Source organism: Pelophylax lessonae (genome assembly GCF_965119305.1).
Source record: "Pelophylax lessonae genome assembly, chromosome: 3".
NCBI classification, from domain to species: Eukaryota; Metazoa; Chordata; class Amphibia; order Anura; family Ranidae; genus Pelophylax; species Pelophylax lessonae.
In genome coordinates, this window is record NC_138770.1 from 17,522,825 (window position 1) to 17,538,496 (window position 15,672).

At 45.9% G+C, this 15,672-nt stretch overlaps 3 protein-coding genes across 3 annotated transcripts in view; 2 read left to right on the forward strand and 1 right to left on the reverse strand.

Moving 5' to 3' along the window:
• Window positions 1-8,129, forward strand: part of LOC309550731 (uncharacterized protein) — a 395,974-nt gene extending 387,845 nt beyond the window's left edge. The window contains exons 2-7 of the mRNA XM_082251068.1: window positions 2,027-2,155; window positions 2,283-2,417; window positions 2,504-2,707; window positions 4,980-5,171; window positions 5,258-5,461; window positions 7,734-8,129. Coding sequence (XP_082107194.1) covers window positions 2,060-2,155; window positions 2,283-2,417; window positions 2,504-2,707; window positions 4,980-5,171; window positions 5,258-5,461; window positions 7,734-8,021 — 1,119 coding nt within the window. The 5' untranslated portion in view covers window positions 2,027-2,059 and the 3' untranslated portion in view covers window positions 8,022-8,129. The remainder of the gene's footprint in view (window positions 1-2,026; window positions 2,156-2,282; window positions 2,418-2,503; window positions 2,708-4,979; window positions 5,172-5,257; window positions 5,462-7,733) is intronic.
• The window catches only part of LOC309550236 (uncharacterized protein), a gene marked incomplete at both ends in the record, with an annotated part of 809,557 nt that overhangs the window by 593,745 nt on the left and 200,140 nt on the right, over window positions 1-15,672 (forward strand).
• Window positions 1-15,672, reverse strand: part of LOC309548775 (uncharacterized protein) — a gene marked incomplete at its 3' end in the record, with an annotated part of 157,048 nt that overhangs the window by 136,615 nt on the left and 4,761 nt on the right.

Genomic DNA, 15,672 nt, shown 5'->3' on the forward strand with positions numbered 1-15,672 from the left:
ATGGTTATGAAATGTTTCTCAGGGCTGCAGTTCCATTGAACTCCACAAGATGGAGATCTCACTTATAATCAGAGAGGAAGTTTCTATGGAATACAGACAGGAAGTGATGTCAAGAAGAGACAGGAAGTGATCTGGAATAAAGACAGGAAGTTCTGGGTGAGAGGTGAGTGGAAGGTAATAAGATCTTATTTTCTTGTTACCGTGTACTCCTGTAATTTTCTTCATTTTCCTAACTGCTGTTCCATGTACCAAGCAATGAGACAGAAGTAACAAATAATTGTAAATGTTATTGTTGAAATTGTTAAATTAAAATTCCAATAAAAATTTAAAGTTGGAAAAAAAAGATCTTATTTCCTATTTACACCCAGTAACCCCCCGTCATGTCCGTCCTCTTCCTCCATAGTCACTGTGACCTCTTTTATCTCCAGCAGATGATGATACACACATATATAGTGTGGAAACTTAGATTAACCCCTTCAGTGTCAGAACATTTCCCCTCTTACGGGGCCGGAACATTCTCTTAATTTTGGAGATAAATTCTAGTAATATGTTCCTCTAAACAAACAGCACTGACAATAAATAGAGAAGACAATGACCATCCTGACCATACATGGCCTACAAAGGGCAATTATTACACTACACAGGCAGCAAATGGGCAATCATTACAATATGCAGCCAACACAATGATGGAGTGCAGGGGTCAGGAGTATGGAGCCCCTTACATTGCTGGTCAGGAGGAAGAAAACATTCTCCAGCCTGCCATGAAGAATATGTTCCATCATTGGTGTCAGAGAAAGGAAAATACTGAGGGCTCTGAGGGAAGTAGAGGAGCTGAGGGGTCTCTGAGGAGGTAGCGGGACTAAAGGACTCTGGGACCTCTGGGGGTTTACTGCATCTGAAGGGCTCTGGGACCCCTGAGGAGGAACTGTAGCTGAAGGACTTTTTGGGGGCCTCTTAGGAAGTAATCGGACTGAACAACTCTGAGAGGTTAGTGTGACTGAAGGACTGTGGGAAACTCTGAGAGGGTAGTCGGGCTGTAAGGCTCTGAGGTAAGAGGGGGCTTTAGGGCTCATAGAGACTCTTGGTCTTTGATAGTCCTCTCATGCCACCTGCTTACTTCCTTTACTGCTCGTACTTCTTAAAGAACCTCCTGCCAGCACGTGAAGTAAGCCTTCACCTCACCATCTCACTGGTCAAGAAATATGTTGCAGGCCACAAAATAGTACAAAGAAGGAGACTTGTTCTTTGAGAAGGTCTGTTTGTGTAGCATCACTTACTGGTTGGCCAGTCCAATACCTTCCCATGACGCAGGGTTTGGCGGTGCCTGGTGCTGGAACTCAGAGCCCCAGGAACCCACTGCCACTCTGTACAATGTCCTGGATACTATAGAATACTTGCCAACCAATAAAACAAACCCCATCCCCAGCTGTCCTCCTCCTACCCACATTGGGCTGCCATTGGAAGGAAAAGAAGAGACTCCTCCCCCACAGCTCTCTACACCACCACCAGCATCCTCCTGCTATCCAATCCAATCCCTTCTCTTACTGCAGAGAGTGACGGTGACATCACTCCTGTTAGTCAGCAGGCTGCTGAAGATTGGAGCCTTGCAGCCAGAGTTCTGGCAATTATCCTGATTAGCCGGAAACTCTGGCCAAAAGTCAGCAAGTTCCCCTTTCTGGACATCATGATGACCCTACATTGACCTCACAGCACTGCTTCAGAGCAAATAATTCACAGGAAGGATCTTATTTATCATTCCTTGTCTGCAGATCTAATACTAATCAAATCCAGCTCAGAAACCAAACAAACCCAACAGAGGAAAGGGAATTTCTGATCCGGCAGGTCAAGACGGTCCCAGGACCTTGAAAATGTAGTAAACACTAAACAGTCCAAACTAAATGTGTTCCCATGAGGGTAGTAGTCCTTAAATGTACAGCAACCCTTCTATCCCCCCCCCTCTCACATCCATATCCTATTATTGTGTGACCAATACCATCCATATAATTCTTACTTTCATTTCCCAAAGTTATCCGTCTACAAGGAGACCTGTATAGATCAAATGATGACACCAATGGGGATGGAGGAGGACCGGAGTCACATGACTGAGAGGATACTAAACCTCACCCTGGAGATCATCTACCTGCTGACCAGAGAGGTAAGGAGGATTCTGGGAGGTCACATGACATAACTCTTATCTCTATTAATAAAACACTGACCTGACTGGAGAGTTGAGGAGGATTCTGGGATTCTAACATGATATTCCTATTGGTTCCTCAATACAGAGATTTCCTCTTCTGAAGTCAGGAGATCATATGACCATCATAGTGCCTCCATGTGACTTCCTAAAACCTGAGAGACACAACATGCAGAAGATTCTAGAAGTCACCAAGAAGATGATGGAGCTGCTGACAGGAGAGGTGAGCGGTGCTGGGAATTCTGGGACATTATCCAGTAACAGACAAGGGATGTGTCTGGATGGTGACTGTATCATTGTGTGTGTCAGGTTCCTATAAGGTGTCAGGATGTCACTGTCTATTTCTCCATGGAGGAGTGGGAGTATTTAGAAGGACACAAGGATCTCTACAAGGACGTCATGATGGACAATCAGCAGAATTTGAGTTTTGTGAAGAATGTAAGGAAGGAATTTCCCCGGAATGAGACGATATTGAACCTCACCCTGGAGATCCTCAGCCTGCTGACTGGAGAGGTGAGTGTAACGAAGGGGTTACTTTAAGACTTCTGATGTTCTGCTTATCAACAAGAACATCCACACAAGTACTATGAATACATAAATTGTACGTACCAGTGTTGAAACTACCAGGGTCGAGGGCACCAGCGGGGTTGCTGGCCACAGGACTCTGAGCATCTCTCTCATACAGCCAGGTGCTGCACTGACAGTTCCTCCTCCCTTGCATGGATGGAAGAAGAGAGAGACGATCTGCTCCTTCTCCTCCCGCCCCTCTCCTCCTGTGTGCACCATGGAAAGGGAGAAGCTAAGCAGCGGAATTTGATCATTCAGCTGCTGGGGTTCACCCTTCCCATGGTGCACACAGGAGGAGAGGGGTGGGAGGAGAAGGAGCAGATTGGCTCTCTCCTCTCCCATCTGTGTGAGGGAGGAGGAACTATCAGTGCAGGCTCTGAGCTGCATGAGAGAGATGCTCTCAGCTCAGAGTCCTGCTGAGGAGGCACTGATTGGCAGCACTGATGATCAGTGCCCTAAAAATCAGTGTGAACCATGTACTGACAGTCTTGCCGGTTAACCATCTCAGCTCTGGAAGATTTACCCCCCTAGCCATTTTTTTTTGCTATACGGCACTGCGTTACTTTAACTGACAATTGTGCAGACGTGCGACATTGTACCGAAATAACATTTATGTTTCATCCCACAAATAGAGCTTTCTGACTGCGATATTGTGGAGGACACATTGGACACTAACTGACACTTTTGAGAATAGCTCCCTCTACTGTGCCCTTCTACTCCCCTCTACTGTGCCCTTCTACTCCGCTGAACTGTGCCCTTCTACTCCGCTATACTGTGCCCTTCTACTCCACTGTACCATACCGTGCCCCTTTACTCCCCTGTACTGTGCCCTCCTTCTCCCCTGTATCGTGCCCTCCTTCTCCCCTGTATCGTGCCCTCTTTCTCCCCTGTACTGTGCCCTCTTTCTCCCCTGTACTGTGCCCTCTTTCTCCCCTGTACTGTGCCCTTCTACTCCGCTGTACTGTGCCCTTCTACTCTGCTGAACTGTGCCCTTCTACTCTGCTGAACTGTGCCCTTCTACTCCGCTGTACTGTGCCCTTCTACTCCTCTGTACCATACCGTGCCCCTCTACTCCCCTTTTACTGTGCCCCTCTATTCCCCTTTTCCTGTGCCCCTCTATTCCCCTATACTGTGCCCTCCTTCTCTCCTGTACCATGCCCTCTTTCTCCCCTGTACCGTGCCCTCTTTCTCCTCTGTACCGTGCCCTCTTTCTCCCCTGTACCATGCCCTCTTTCTCCCCTGTACTGTGCCCCTTTTCTCCCTTGTAATGTGCCCTCTTTCTCCCTTGTAATGTGCCCTCTTTCTCCCTTGTAATGTGCCCTCCTTCTACTCCCCTGTATCATTTCCTTCTACTCCCCTGTAGGGTGCCCCTCTACTCCCCTGTATGATGCCCCTCCCTCTACCCTGTACAGTGACTTTCCTCTCCCGGTATTGTGCCCTCCTTCTCCACTGTACCCTGCCCTTCTTCTCCCATGTACCATGCCATTCTTCTCCGTTGTACCGTGCCCATCTACTCCCTTGTACCATGCCCCTCTACTCCCTTGTACTGTGCCCCTCTACTTCCCTGTATCGTGCCCCTCTTCTCCCCTGTATCGTGCCCTTCTTCTCCCCTGTACCGTGCCCCTCTTCTCCCCTGTACCGTGCCCTTCTTCTCCCCTGTACCGTGCCCCTCTTCTCCCCTGTACCGTGCCCCTCTTCTCCCCTGTACTTCTTCCCTGTGCTGTGCCCCCTCTACTCCCCTGTACTGTGCCCCTCTACTCCCCTGTACTGTGCCCTTCTTCTTCCCTGTACTATGCCCCTCTTCTCCCCTGTACCGTGCCCCTATTCTCCTCTGCACCATGCCCTTCTACTCCCCTGTACTGTGCCCCTCTTCTCCCCTGTACTGTGCCCCTATTCTCCCCTGTACCATGCCCTTCTACTCCCCTGTACCGTGCCCCTCTACTCCCCTGTACTGTGCCCTTTTACTCCCCTGTACTTTGCTCTGTGTTGATTAGTCTTTGATTTGTGGCATGTTTTCTTATTGTTTAAAATGTATTATATTGAAAGTAGTAATAAATATATGTTTAATTCTATCATCTCTTTATACTTTCGTTTTTGAGACTATGTGCATACATTTGAGCAGGCTGGTAGGGACCCAAGTACATTACTTTACCCAGGGGACCATGATGATAATAATACATCCCTGTGGGAGAGTGATATTTATCTTTTTATATCACAGAGTTGTACAGTAATAATGAAGAAATCTACTGAAAATGACACAAGAAGGAGATCTCATAATATGACCACAAGATCCTTGAGAATCCAGAATCCCATCACCATCCCCCCACCTCCATCCCTGATCCATACAAGACACAACACACAGAAGGTTCTAGAAGTTACCAAGAAGATGATGGAGCTGCTGACAGGAGAGGTGAGCGGTGCTGGGAATTCTGGGACATTATCCAGTAACAGACAAGGGATGTGTCTGGATGGTGACTGTATCATTGTGTGTGTCAGGTTCCTATAAGGTGTCAGGATGTCACTGTCTATTTCTCCATGGAGGAGTGGGAGTATTTAGAAGGACACAAGGATCTCTACAAGGACGTCATGATGGACAATCAGCAGAATTTGAGTTTTGTGAAGAATGTAAGGAAGGAATTTCCCCGGAATGAGACGATATTGAACCTCACCCTGGAGATCCTCAGCCTGCTGACTGGAGAGGTGAGTGTAACGAAGGGGTTACTTTAAGACTTCTGATGTTCTGCTTATCAACAAGAACATCCACACAAGTACTATGAATACATAAATTGTACGTACCAGTGTTGAAACTACCAGGGTCGAGGGCACCAGCGGGGTTGCTGGCCACAGGACTCTGAGCATCTCTCTCATACAGCCAGGTGCTGCACTGACAGTTCCTCCTCCCTTGCATGGATGGAAGAAGAGAGAGACGATCTGCTCCTTCTCCTCCCGCCCCTCTCCTCCTGTGTGCACCATGGAAAGGGAGAAGCTAAGCAGCGGAATTTGATCATTCAGCTGCTGGGGTTCACCCTTCCCATGGTGCACACAGGAGGAGAGGGGTGGGAGGAGAAGGAGCAGATTGGCTCTCTCCTCTCCCATCTGTGTGAGGGAGGAGGAACTATCAGTGCAGGCTCTGAGCTGCATGAGAGAGATGCTCTCAGCTCAGAGTCCTGCTGAGGAGGCACTGATTGGCAGCACTGATGATCAGTGCCCTAAAAATCAGTGTGAACCATGTACTGACAGTCTTGCCGGTTAACCATCTCAGCTCTGGAAGATTTACCCCCCTAGCCATTTTTTTTTGCTATACGGCACTGCGTTACTTTAACTGACAATTGTGCAGACGTGCGACATTGTACCGAAATAACATTTATGTTTCATCCCACAAATAGAGCTTTCTGACTGCGATATTGTGGAGGACACATTGGACACTAACTGACACTTTTGAGAATAGCTCCCTCTACTGTGCCCTTCTACTCCCCTCTACTGTGCCCTTCTACTCCGCTGAACTGTGCCCTTCTACTCCGCTATACTGTGCCCTTCTACTCCACTGTACCATACCGTGCCCCTTTACTCCCCTGTACTGTGCCCTCCTTCTCCCCTGTATTGTGCCCTCCTTCTCCCCTGTATCGTGCCCTCTTTCTCCCCTGTACTGTGCCCTCTTTCTCCCCTGTACTGTGCCCTCTTTCTCCCCTGTACTGTGCCCTTCTACTCCGCTGTACTGTGCCCTTCTACTCTGCTGAACTGTGCCCTTCTACTCTGCTGAACTGTGCCCTTCTACTCCGCTGTACTGTGCCCTTCTACTCCTCTGTACCATACCGTGCCCCTCTACTCCCCTTTTACTGTGCCCCTCTATTCCCCTTTTCCTGTGCCCCTCTATTCCCCTATACTGTGCCCTCCTTCTCTCCTGTACCATGCCCTCTTTCTCCCCTGTACCGTGCCCTCTTTCTCCTCTGTACCGTGCCCTCTTTCTCCCCTGTACCATGCCCTCTTTCTCCCCTGTACTGTGCCCCTTTTCTCCCTTGTAATGTGCCCTCTTTCTCCCTTGTAATGTGCCCTCTTTCTCCCTTGTAATGTGCCCTCCTTCTACTCCCCTGTATCATTTCCTTCTACTCCCCTGTAGGGTGCCCCTCTACTCCCCTGTATGATGCCCCTCCCTCTACCCTGTACAGTGACTTTCCTCTCCCGGTATTGTGCCCTCCTTCTCCACTGTACCCTGCCCTTCTTCTCCCGTGTACCATGCCATTCTTCTCCGTTGTACCGTGCCCATCTACTCCCTTGTACCATGCCCCTCTACTCCCTTGTACTGTGCCCCTCTACTTCCCTGTATCGTGCCCCTCTTCTCCCCTGTATCGTGCCCTTCTTCTCCCCTGTACCGTGCCCCTCTTCTCCCCTGTACCGTGCCCTTCTTCTCCCCTGTACCGTGCCCCTCTTCTCCCCTGTACCGTGCCCCTCTTCTCCCCTGTACTTCTTCCCTGTGCTGTGCCCCCTCTACTCCCCTGTACTGTGCCCCTCTACTCCCCTGTACTGTGCCCTTCTTCTTCCCTGTACTATGCCCCTCTTCTCCCCTGTACCGTGCCCCTATTCTCCTCTGCACCATGCCCTTCTACTCCCCTGTACTGTGCCCCTCTTCTCCCCTGTACTGTGCCCCTATTCTCCCCTGTACCATGCCCTTCTACTCCCCTGTACCGTGCCCCTCTACTCCCCTGTACTGTGCCCTTTTACTCCCCTGTACTTTGCTCTGTGTTGATTAGTCTTTGATTTGTGGCATGTTTTCTTATTGTTTAAAATGTATTATATTGAAAGTAGTAATAAATATATGTTTAATTCTATCATCTCTTTATACTTTCGTTTTTGAGACTATGTGCATACATTTGAGCAGGCTGGTAGGGACCCAAGTACATTACTTTACCCAGGGGACCATGATGATAATAATACATCCCTGTGGGAGAGTGATATTTATCTTTTTATATCACAGAGTTGTACAGTAATAATGAAGAAATCTACTGAAAATGACACAAGAAGGAGATCTCATAATATGACCACAAGATCCTTGAGAATCCAGAATCCCATCACCATCCCCCCACCTCCATCCCTGATCCATACAAGACACAACACACAGAAGGTTCTAGAAGTTACCAAGAAGATGATGGAGCTGCTGACAGGAGAGGTGAGCGGTGCTGGGAATTCTGGGACATTATCCAGTAACAGACAAGGGATGTGTCTGGATGGTGACTGTATCATTGTGTGTGTCAGGTTCCTATAAGGTGTCAGGATGTCACTGTCTATTTCTCCATGGAGGAGTGGGAGTATTTAGAAGGACACAAGGATCTCTACAAGGATGTCATGACGGACAATCAGCCGCCCCTCACATCACCGGGTAAGAGGAGACTTTATTGTAAAAGAGAGAGCAGTGTGTAGGCTCCACTTAGATCCCCCATCATCTGATAAACACATAGAAACAATGTATTCAGTCTCAGGAGATGGGAGGCAGCGGTGTGGGACCTCTGCAACTTGTCTCATGTAAGCATTTAGGCCACCACTGATTACTGAATACCAAGATTATGAGTTCTGACCCATACACTGTATAATTTATATTGTACATTACATACTCCTGACCCCTGCACTATATACTCTAGGTTGTACATTACATACTCCTGACCCCTGCAATATATACTATATGTTGTACATTACATGCTCCTGACCCCTGCACTATATACTCTATGTTGTACATTACATACTCCTGACCCCTTCACTATATACTCTATGTTGTAGATTACATACTCCTGACCCCTGCACTATATACTCTATGTTGTACATTACATACTCCTGACCCCTTCACTATATACTCTATGTTGTACATTACATACTCCTGACCCCTGCACTATATACTCTATATTGTACATTACATACTCCTGACTTCTGCTCTCTCCCCTCTACCCACTGCTATATATACACATAATATGGATTCTCTTATGTTACACCCATTTCCTACCAACTGGTCATTGATGATCTGATTGGAGGACAGACTTTTACATGCTGATAATAATGGGATAACATCCTCAAACTTTGGAACCTTAAACAGAAAGTGATAATGAGGGAGGAGTCAATAACCCAATGATGGTGGTATTTAGGAACAACCAATCTTCATCTTGGTTGTTCTCCCCCCATCCTCATTCTCCGACCTCTGGTGGGGCTCAGCCCCACTGTTATTCATGACTAAATCATGGACTAAATAAGGAAGTGCAGGACTTCTTGTGTTGGGAAGATGGCAATGAAAGATAGAGGGGGAGGGGGGACACTCGTCCTATAATCCCCTCATCACTGTCACTCCTATAAAAGACAGTTCTCGTTGTTTCCTCACTCTCTGACTAAGGTCCATGAATAAAAAAATTAACTGGTAAGAGATCAGAGGACCCATTTACTAGGCACAGGCAATGGTAGATAGTGAGTAGGTGTCCCACACATCAAGGCGTGACCAGACTGAGACTGCCATTTACTATCATACAGCAGGTCTTGACTTGATGTGTGGCTCCTGGGACACCTAGTCACCCTCTACCATTTACTAGTTACCTTGAGGGGGAATTGTAAGATCCTCAGAGACAAAGCTGTCTGATGTGGGCGGAGTTCTGGTATAGGGGGGACCAATCTGCTGATGTCTAGTAATAATCTTTGTATTTCTATTTTAGTACATGGACGGGAGCTGAGAAAAACCTCAGAGGATTGTCTCACTTTGTCTCCAGACTGTAAAGTAGAAGATGAGGACATCACACAGTATAGTCCAGGAGAAAACCCGGCTACCTCAAATGTCCATCCAGCACCACACACTGTAGATGGACGATCGTATTCCTCTCATCCTGAGGAACCTCAGACTGTGAGGGACAGTGCCGGACCATCGTATTCCTCTTATCCTGAGGAGCCTCAGACTGTGAGGGACAGTGCCGGACCATCGTATTCCTCTTATCCTGCGGAACCTCAGACTGTGAGGGACAGTGCCGGACCATCGTATTCCCCTTATCCTGAGGAACCTCAGACTGTGAGGGACGGTGCCGGACCATCGTATTCCTCTTATCCTGAGGAACCTCAGACTGTGAGGGACGGTGCCTTCCTTACAACAGATAAGAGGTTCTCCTGTACTGAGTGCGGGAAGTGTTTCCGTTTTAAATGCAAGCTTAATGTGCATAAAAGATCTCACACCGGTGAGAAGCCGTATTCCTGTCCTGAGTGCGGGAAATGTTTTTCATCAAAGTACCATCTTTCCACACATCAGAGATTGCACACAGATGAGAAGTTGTATTCCTGTCCTGAGTGCGGGAAATGTTTTTCAACAAAGTCCAATCTTTCTACGCATCAGAGATTGCACACTGGTGGGAAGCCGTATTCCTGTCCTGAGTGTGGGAAATGTTTTGTACAGAAGTCTAGTCTTAACAATCATCAGAGATTTCACACGGGGGAGAAGCTGTATTCCTGTTCTGAGTGCGGCAAATGTTTTTTAAATAAGTCCAATCTTTCCACACATCAGGTATTGCACACGCGGGAAAAGCCATTCTCCTGTTCTGAGTGCAGGAAATGTTTTGCACTGAAGTCCACTCTTTCCACACATCAGAGATTGCACACTGGTGAGAAGCCGTATTCCTGTCCTGAGTGTGGGAAATGTTTTGTACAGAAGTCTAGTCTTAACAATCATCAGAGATTTCACACGGGGGAGAAGCCATATTCCTGTGCTGAGTGTGGGAAATGTTTTTCAAATAAGTCCCATCTTTCCACACATCAGGTATTGCACATGGGGGAAAAGCCGTATTCCTGTTCTGAGTGTGGGAAATGTTTTTCAAGCAAGTCCAATCTTTTCACACATCAGAGATTGCACACTGGTGAGAAGCCATATTCCTGTCCTAAGTGTGGGAAAAGTTTTTCACGCAAGTCAAATCTTTCCATGCATCAGAGATTTCACACGGGGGAGAAGTCGTATTCCTGTTCTGAGTGCGGGAAATGTTTTTCACAGAAGTACAGTCTTTACAGACATCAGAGATTGCACACGGGAGAGAAGCCATATTCCTATCCTGAGTGAGGGAATTGTACCTCACTGAAGTCCTGTCTTCCTGTACATGAGGGATCCCACACAGCCCTGGAGGTGTATTAGTGCCTTGAGTGCGGGAAATGTCTTCTATATGAATGTTGGTGGACATGTGGGGACGAAGCATTTTTAGTAGATGGACGGGAGATGAGGAAAACCTCAGAGGATTGTCTCACTTTGTCTCCAGACTGTAAAGTAGAAGAAAAGGACATCACACAGTATAGTCCAGGAGAAATGTCTTCTATATGAGTGCGGGAAATGTCTTCTATATGACTGTTGGTGGACATGTGGGAAAGAAGCACACCCTGATATACACCTCAGATATACTCCTTGGCTGATCTTCATTATGTAAGAAACAGTTGATAAGGAGATCAGAGATCACCAGAGACATGGATGAAGTGTTGTCCCGTGTTGGCTTTTCATTGGCTGAGTAAATTTTGGGGTGTAGAGTGGTAAGTAGAGCCGTCAAATGAAGGAATCACCTTCAGAATGTCTTGCTTTCTTGTGTGACGGTTACGGATAATGATATAGCGGGTTACAGAGCTAGAAGCTGTGAGATCCCATATATCTTTATCAGTAAACTTTACACAGACAAGACAGAAATTCTGAAGTTGATGTCCTTCATTTCAAGGCTCTACTTACCAGTGGTGACCCCGAAGCGTGTCTCTCTGTCTTCAGCCCATCCTTCTCCCATCCCCCAACAGGAGGGAAGGAGAACTCGTAAATAAACTAGGTGAGAACTTCTTTCCTTAGCTCCTGTGTGGGTTTGGGTGGCTTGGCGGAGTGCGGCACGAGAGGTAACACCGCTTGTCTTTATATTTCTACATATCTTGTCTGGGTGGAGGTTATTGGTTGGAAAATATTTATACTGTTTGATTTTCTGTAAATAATTTCTGTTTTCCCTTTTGAAGGGAGATATTATGTGGGGTTTGATGAAGGGATTGGCTCAATAGTTACCACTTAAACATATTGGACTAGGTGGGACTTTAAATGAGACCCAAGCTGGTGTTGCCCGGCGTCTCCATCCCTATAACAAGAAACAAAATGAGGTTGAAGGATTGTAAGAGGTGCATGAAAGTCAGCCAGCCCCCAGTCTGATGTACTCACCCTCCAGTCTGTCACCAACCAAATAAAACCTGTCTCTTGGTACAAAGAACAGTGGTTTAGTTGACACACATTTGCAAACGCATGTGAAAGCTGCAGAGCCACTTCACGGCACCCTGTTAAAGCTGTAGTCCTACACTCTTAATTTAGTGTCCTCACACTGGAGGCACATGGCCGCTAATGGGTGGATGGGGGAACAGGTGAGAGGGAGACAGCCCAACCTCCCCCAACCCACCCTGTTATAGGGATGGAGACGCTGGGCAACACCAGCTTGGGTCTCATTTAAAGTCCCACCTAGTCCAATATGTTTAAGCAACCAGGGATGGAGACGCCTTGCTTACAGCTTGGTGCCTCATATAAAGTCCCACCGTGCGATTTTCGTGCGTTTTTGGTGGATGCAGTTTTGATTTGACCTTAGTGTTTTCCGTATACAGGGATGGAGACCAATAGCATGACCTGCTTGTCTCACATAAAGTCCCAAAGAGGAAATTAGGGTTTTCAAAGGCAGTGTGCTTTATAGGCCATGCCCCATACATAAAATCCCTTTCTATCTATATACTGCATCCACCAAGGGGATGGAGGTGTAATGCTTTTCAGCTGGTCTTTTCCAGTTTGCACCATGGTTATAACCTAATTATTTGAGTCTTTGAGACAACAGCCAGTCGTGGATGAGGGTGGGTTGGGGGAGGTTTTGCTGTAATAAAATATATGTTGGTAAAACTAAAAGAACACTTCGCATAAGAATAGGAGAGCACCTGAAAAATATAACATTAAAAGAGGAGACACCAATTGCGCAGCACTTCCTCGAAAAACATGAAGGCAACCCCAAAGGACTCAAGGTCAAAGGCTTCTGGGTACTAGAGATTCCAGCACGACGCGGCGACTTCGACCAAGTCTTACTGCGCCACGAGAAAGCCTGGATCTTTAGACTTGATACACTAACACCTAAAGGACTGAACAACGAATTAAGTCTGAAAGTTTTCCTGGACCCCTAGATAAATCTTCTAGATCTCATCTCTTCAATATCTCACTATATACCCTCCTCATTGCTCCAAAATATTAAATTCTTCAGAAATGTATCTTAAATAATATACATATATAGATCTATAGAGCATTTAGACATAATATTTAATAATATAAAACAAATAAGAATCTATAATCTATACAATATCCTTCATTTACCCCAAATCAGAGTAATGCACCACTATGTCGCCTTTATGGATGCCATCCGTCTAAATATCAAATATAACTGACATAAGTTTTTATTTTTACCATTCTCTATTCGTGAATCTATGCATACTTTGTCAGTTTTTTATTTTAATTGTTGTCCTACATGTACATCAATTCGGACTGGAATAAATGCAACAAACAGGGTGTTTTCTCCACAAGATGGCACTAGTTCAGTCAGATAATCATAATCAATTAACAAAACTGTCCAATGAGAAAAAAACATTGACTATTTAAACTACTACCGAACAGTGCCCTCTACGTTCTGAAGAAGCGTGCGTCATCACGCGAAACCCGTCAACGGCAGACGCCAGCACCACGCTCACCCTCACACAGGAACCTCCAACTCCATGTAAAGCCTGGTACATCGGTACATTGAGGTACGACACACGCATGCAGCAACCCGGCAAGTACAGACACAGAAGAAGCTTCCTCTCTCCCCCCCCCCACCTTCCCCCGCCGGATTCCGCTACACTGCACTCAAGGCAGCGAAAAGGTAAAGCACTTTATTGGTGGAACCAATCAACGCTCCATACAGCGGACCGCCATAGATGATCAAGGCTGAAGGCTTTACAAAGTGATACAGACCGGGACATTTTTTGGAAGCCATGAGGTAATGTAGCTCAGTGACACCGAGGCAGGTTGACCAGACAACAAGGGGTGAGTAAAGATAACGAGTGCATACACTTATCTATCACTGACATAGAGAAACGATCGGGCATAGCCCAGAAGATCTCTGTCACAACCTAACAAGGAGTAACTCCCCTTATCAGATTGTCCTGGTCCCGGGTGCCACGAGCCCCTCTACACGGCTGACAAAGCATAGATCCGTTAATGAACCATCTGTGCCCCGTATAAGAAAGGGAAGTAATTCTTCACTTATTTCCATTTATTATCTGGATTTGACACAACTCCCCCTCCCCTCACCAATTACCCTCAATACCACAACCGCTGCACAGTGTCATACCTCCGGACATCAGGATTTAGATTACATCATAGCGGATGTTAATATTCACAATATGAGCTCCAACGCTTAAGCCAACGCATAATACTAAGTGCACTTTTTTCTTTAATTAGGGGCAATTTTTATTCCCCATTTTTCATTGGCATATTGTGACATTAACAAATCCTATTCCTTCCTGAGTCGGAAGAAACCTTATGCCAATGTCACTTGCACATGCTGTATGAATTGTTACTATACATCTTCTTACATGTCTTGAATGTTTTGATTATACTTATCCTTCATTCCCAAGTGCGAGCTTCATAGGCAGCTCTGGATTTAAATTATATAGGGCTGCAGTAGTAGTGACACATTATCCCACTGGATAGATCACTCCCAGCATTCCCTATTTTTCAATACTCTGTACCTTCCAGAGGGTGGGCAAGGTATGGTCAGGATATTGCTGATTACAGCAATTCTACCATAACTGGTCCATAGAGTCATGTTTTTAAATAGATGATTCACACTGAGTCATCATCTTTGTGATTTACTGTATGTACCTATATTATTCTATATTTTGTCTATTTTTTTGATATCACCAATAAAGTTTACCTATGCACCTCATTATTTGTGAGCCCAGTGATTGCAAACATCGTGAGAGGATCTTTATCCCCTCAAAAACCACCCCCTTTTTTTCTCTAGTGATTTAACGGTTGCCTGTGGTTCCTGGTACACACTTACCAATCAAGTCGAGATACTATATTTAGGAAGATCCTCCTATATACTGTGATCATACCTCTTCCCCGGTATTTTATTTTTTTATTTTTTTCTGTTCCCCCATCCACCCATTAGCGGCCATGTGCTTCCAGTGTGAGGACACTAAATGAAGAGTGTAGGACTGCAGATATAACAGGGTGCCGTGAAGTGGCTCTGCAGCTTTCACATGCGTTTGCAAATGTGTGTCAACTAAACCCCTGTTCTTTGTACCAAGAGACAGGTTTTATTTGGTTGGTGACAGACTGGAGGGTGAGTACATCAGACTGGGGGCTGGCTGACTTTCATGCACCTCTTATAATCCTTCAACCTCATTTTGTTTAATAGTTACCACTTCACTTACATGTTTATTTTTTCTTTTAAATAGATGAACAAATATGACAAGCATTCATTCATTCATGACAAATGTTGGTCTTATTTTATTTCACTCAGTGATTTCCTATGATCATTGGGTCCATCTAGTGGCCATAATGCGGTATTGAACTATTTTTCCCGATTGAGGTATTTTGGAACTAATACCTCATTATGGCCACTAGTTGGAGCTGACGATTATAGGAAATTACTGTGTTTATTAGAATACGACCAGAATTTGTCACGGCTGGACACATGCTTGTTACACTCACCCAACATATTCTTTGCATAGACCCGCTTAGTTTCCTATGTCGGGGAGGGGGGGTCATACAAATATGTGAGATCACACCCATGTATTTATGAGTACAGTACACATTGAGGGACATAAATACCAGAGCTGTTTCTGCATTATTTTTTCACACATGGTAAAATGAAGATTTTGGGCCT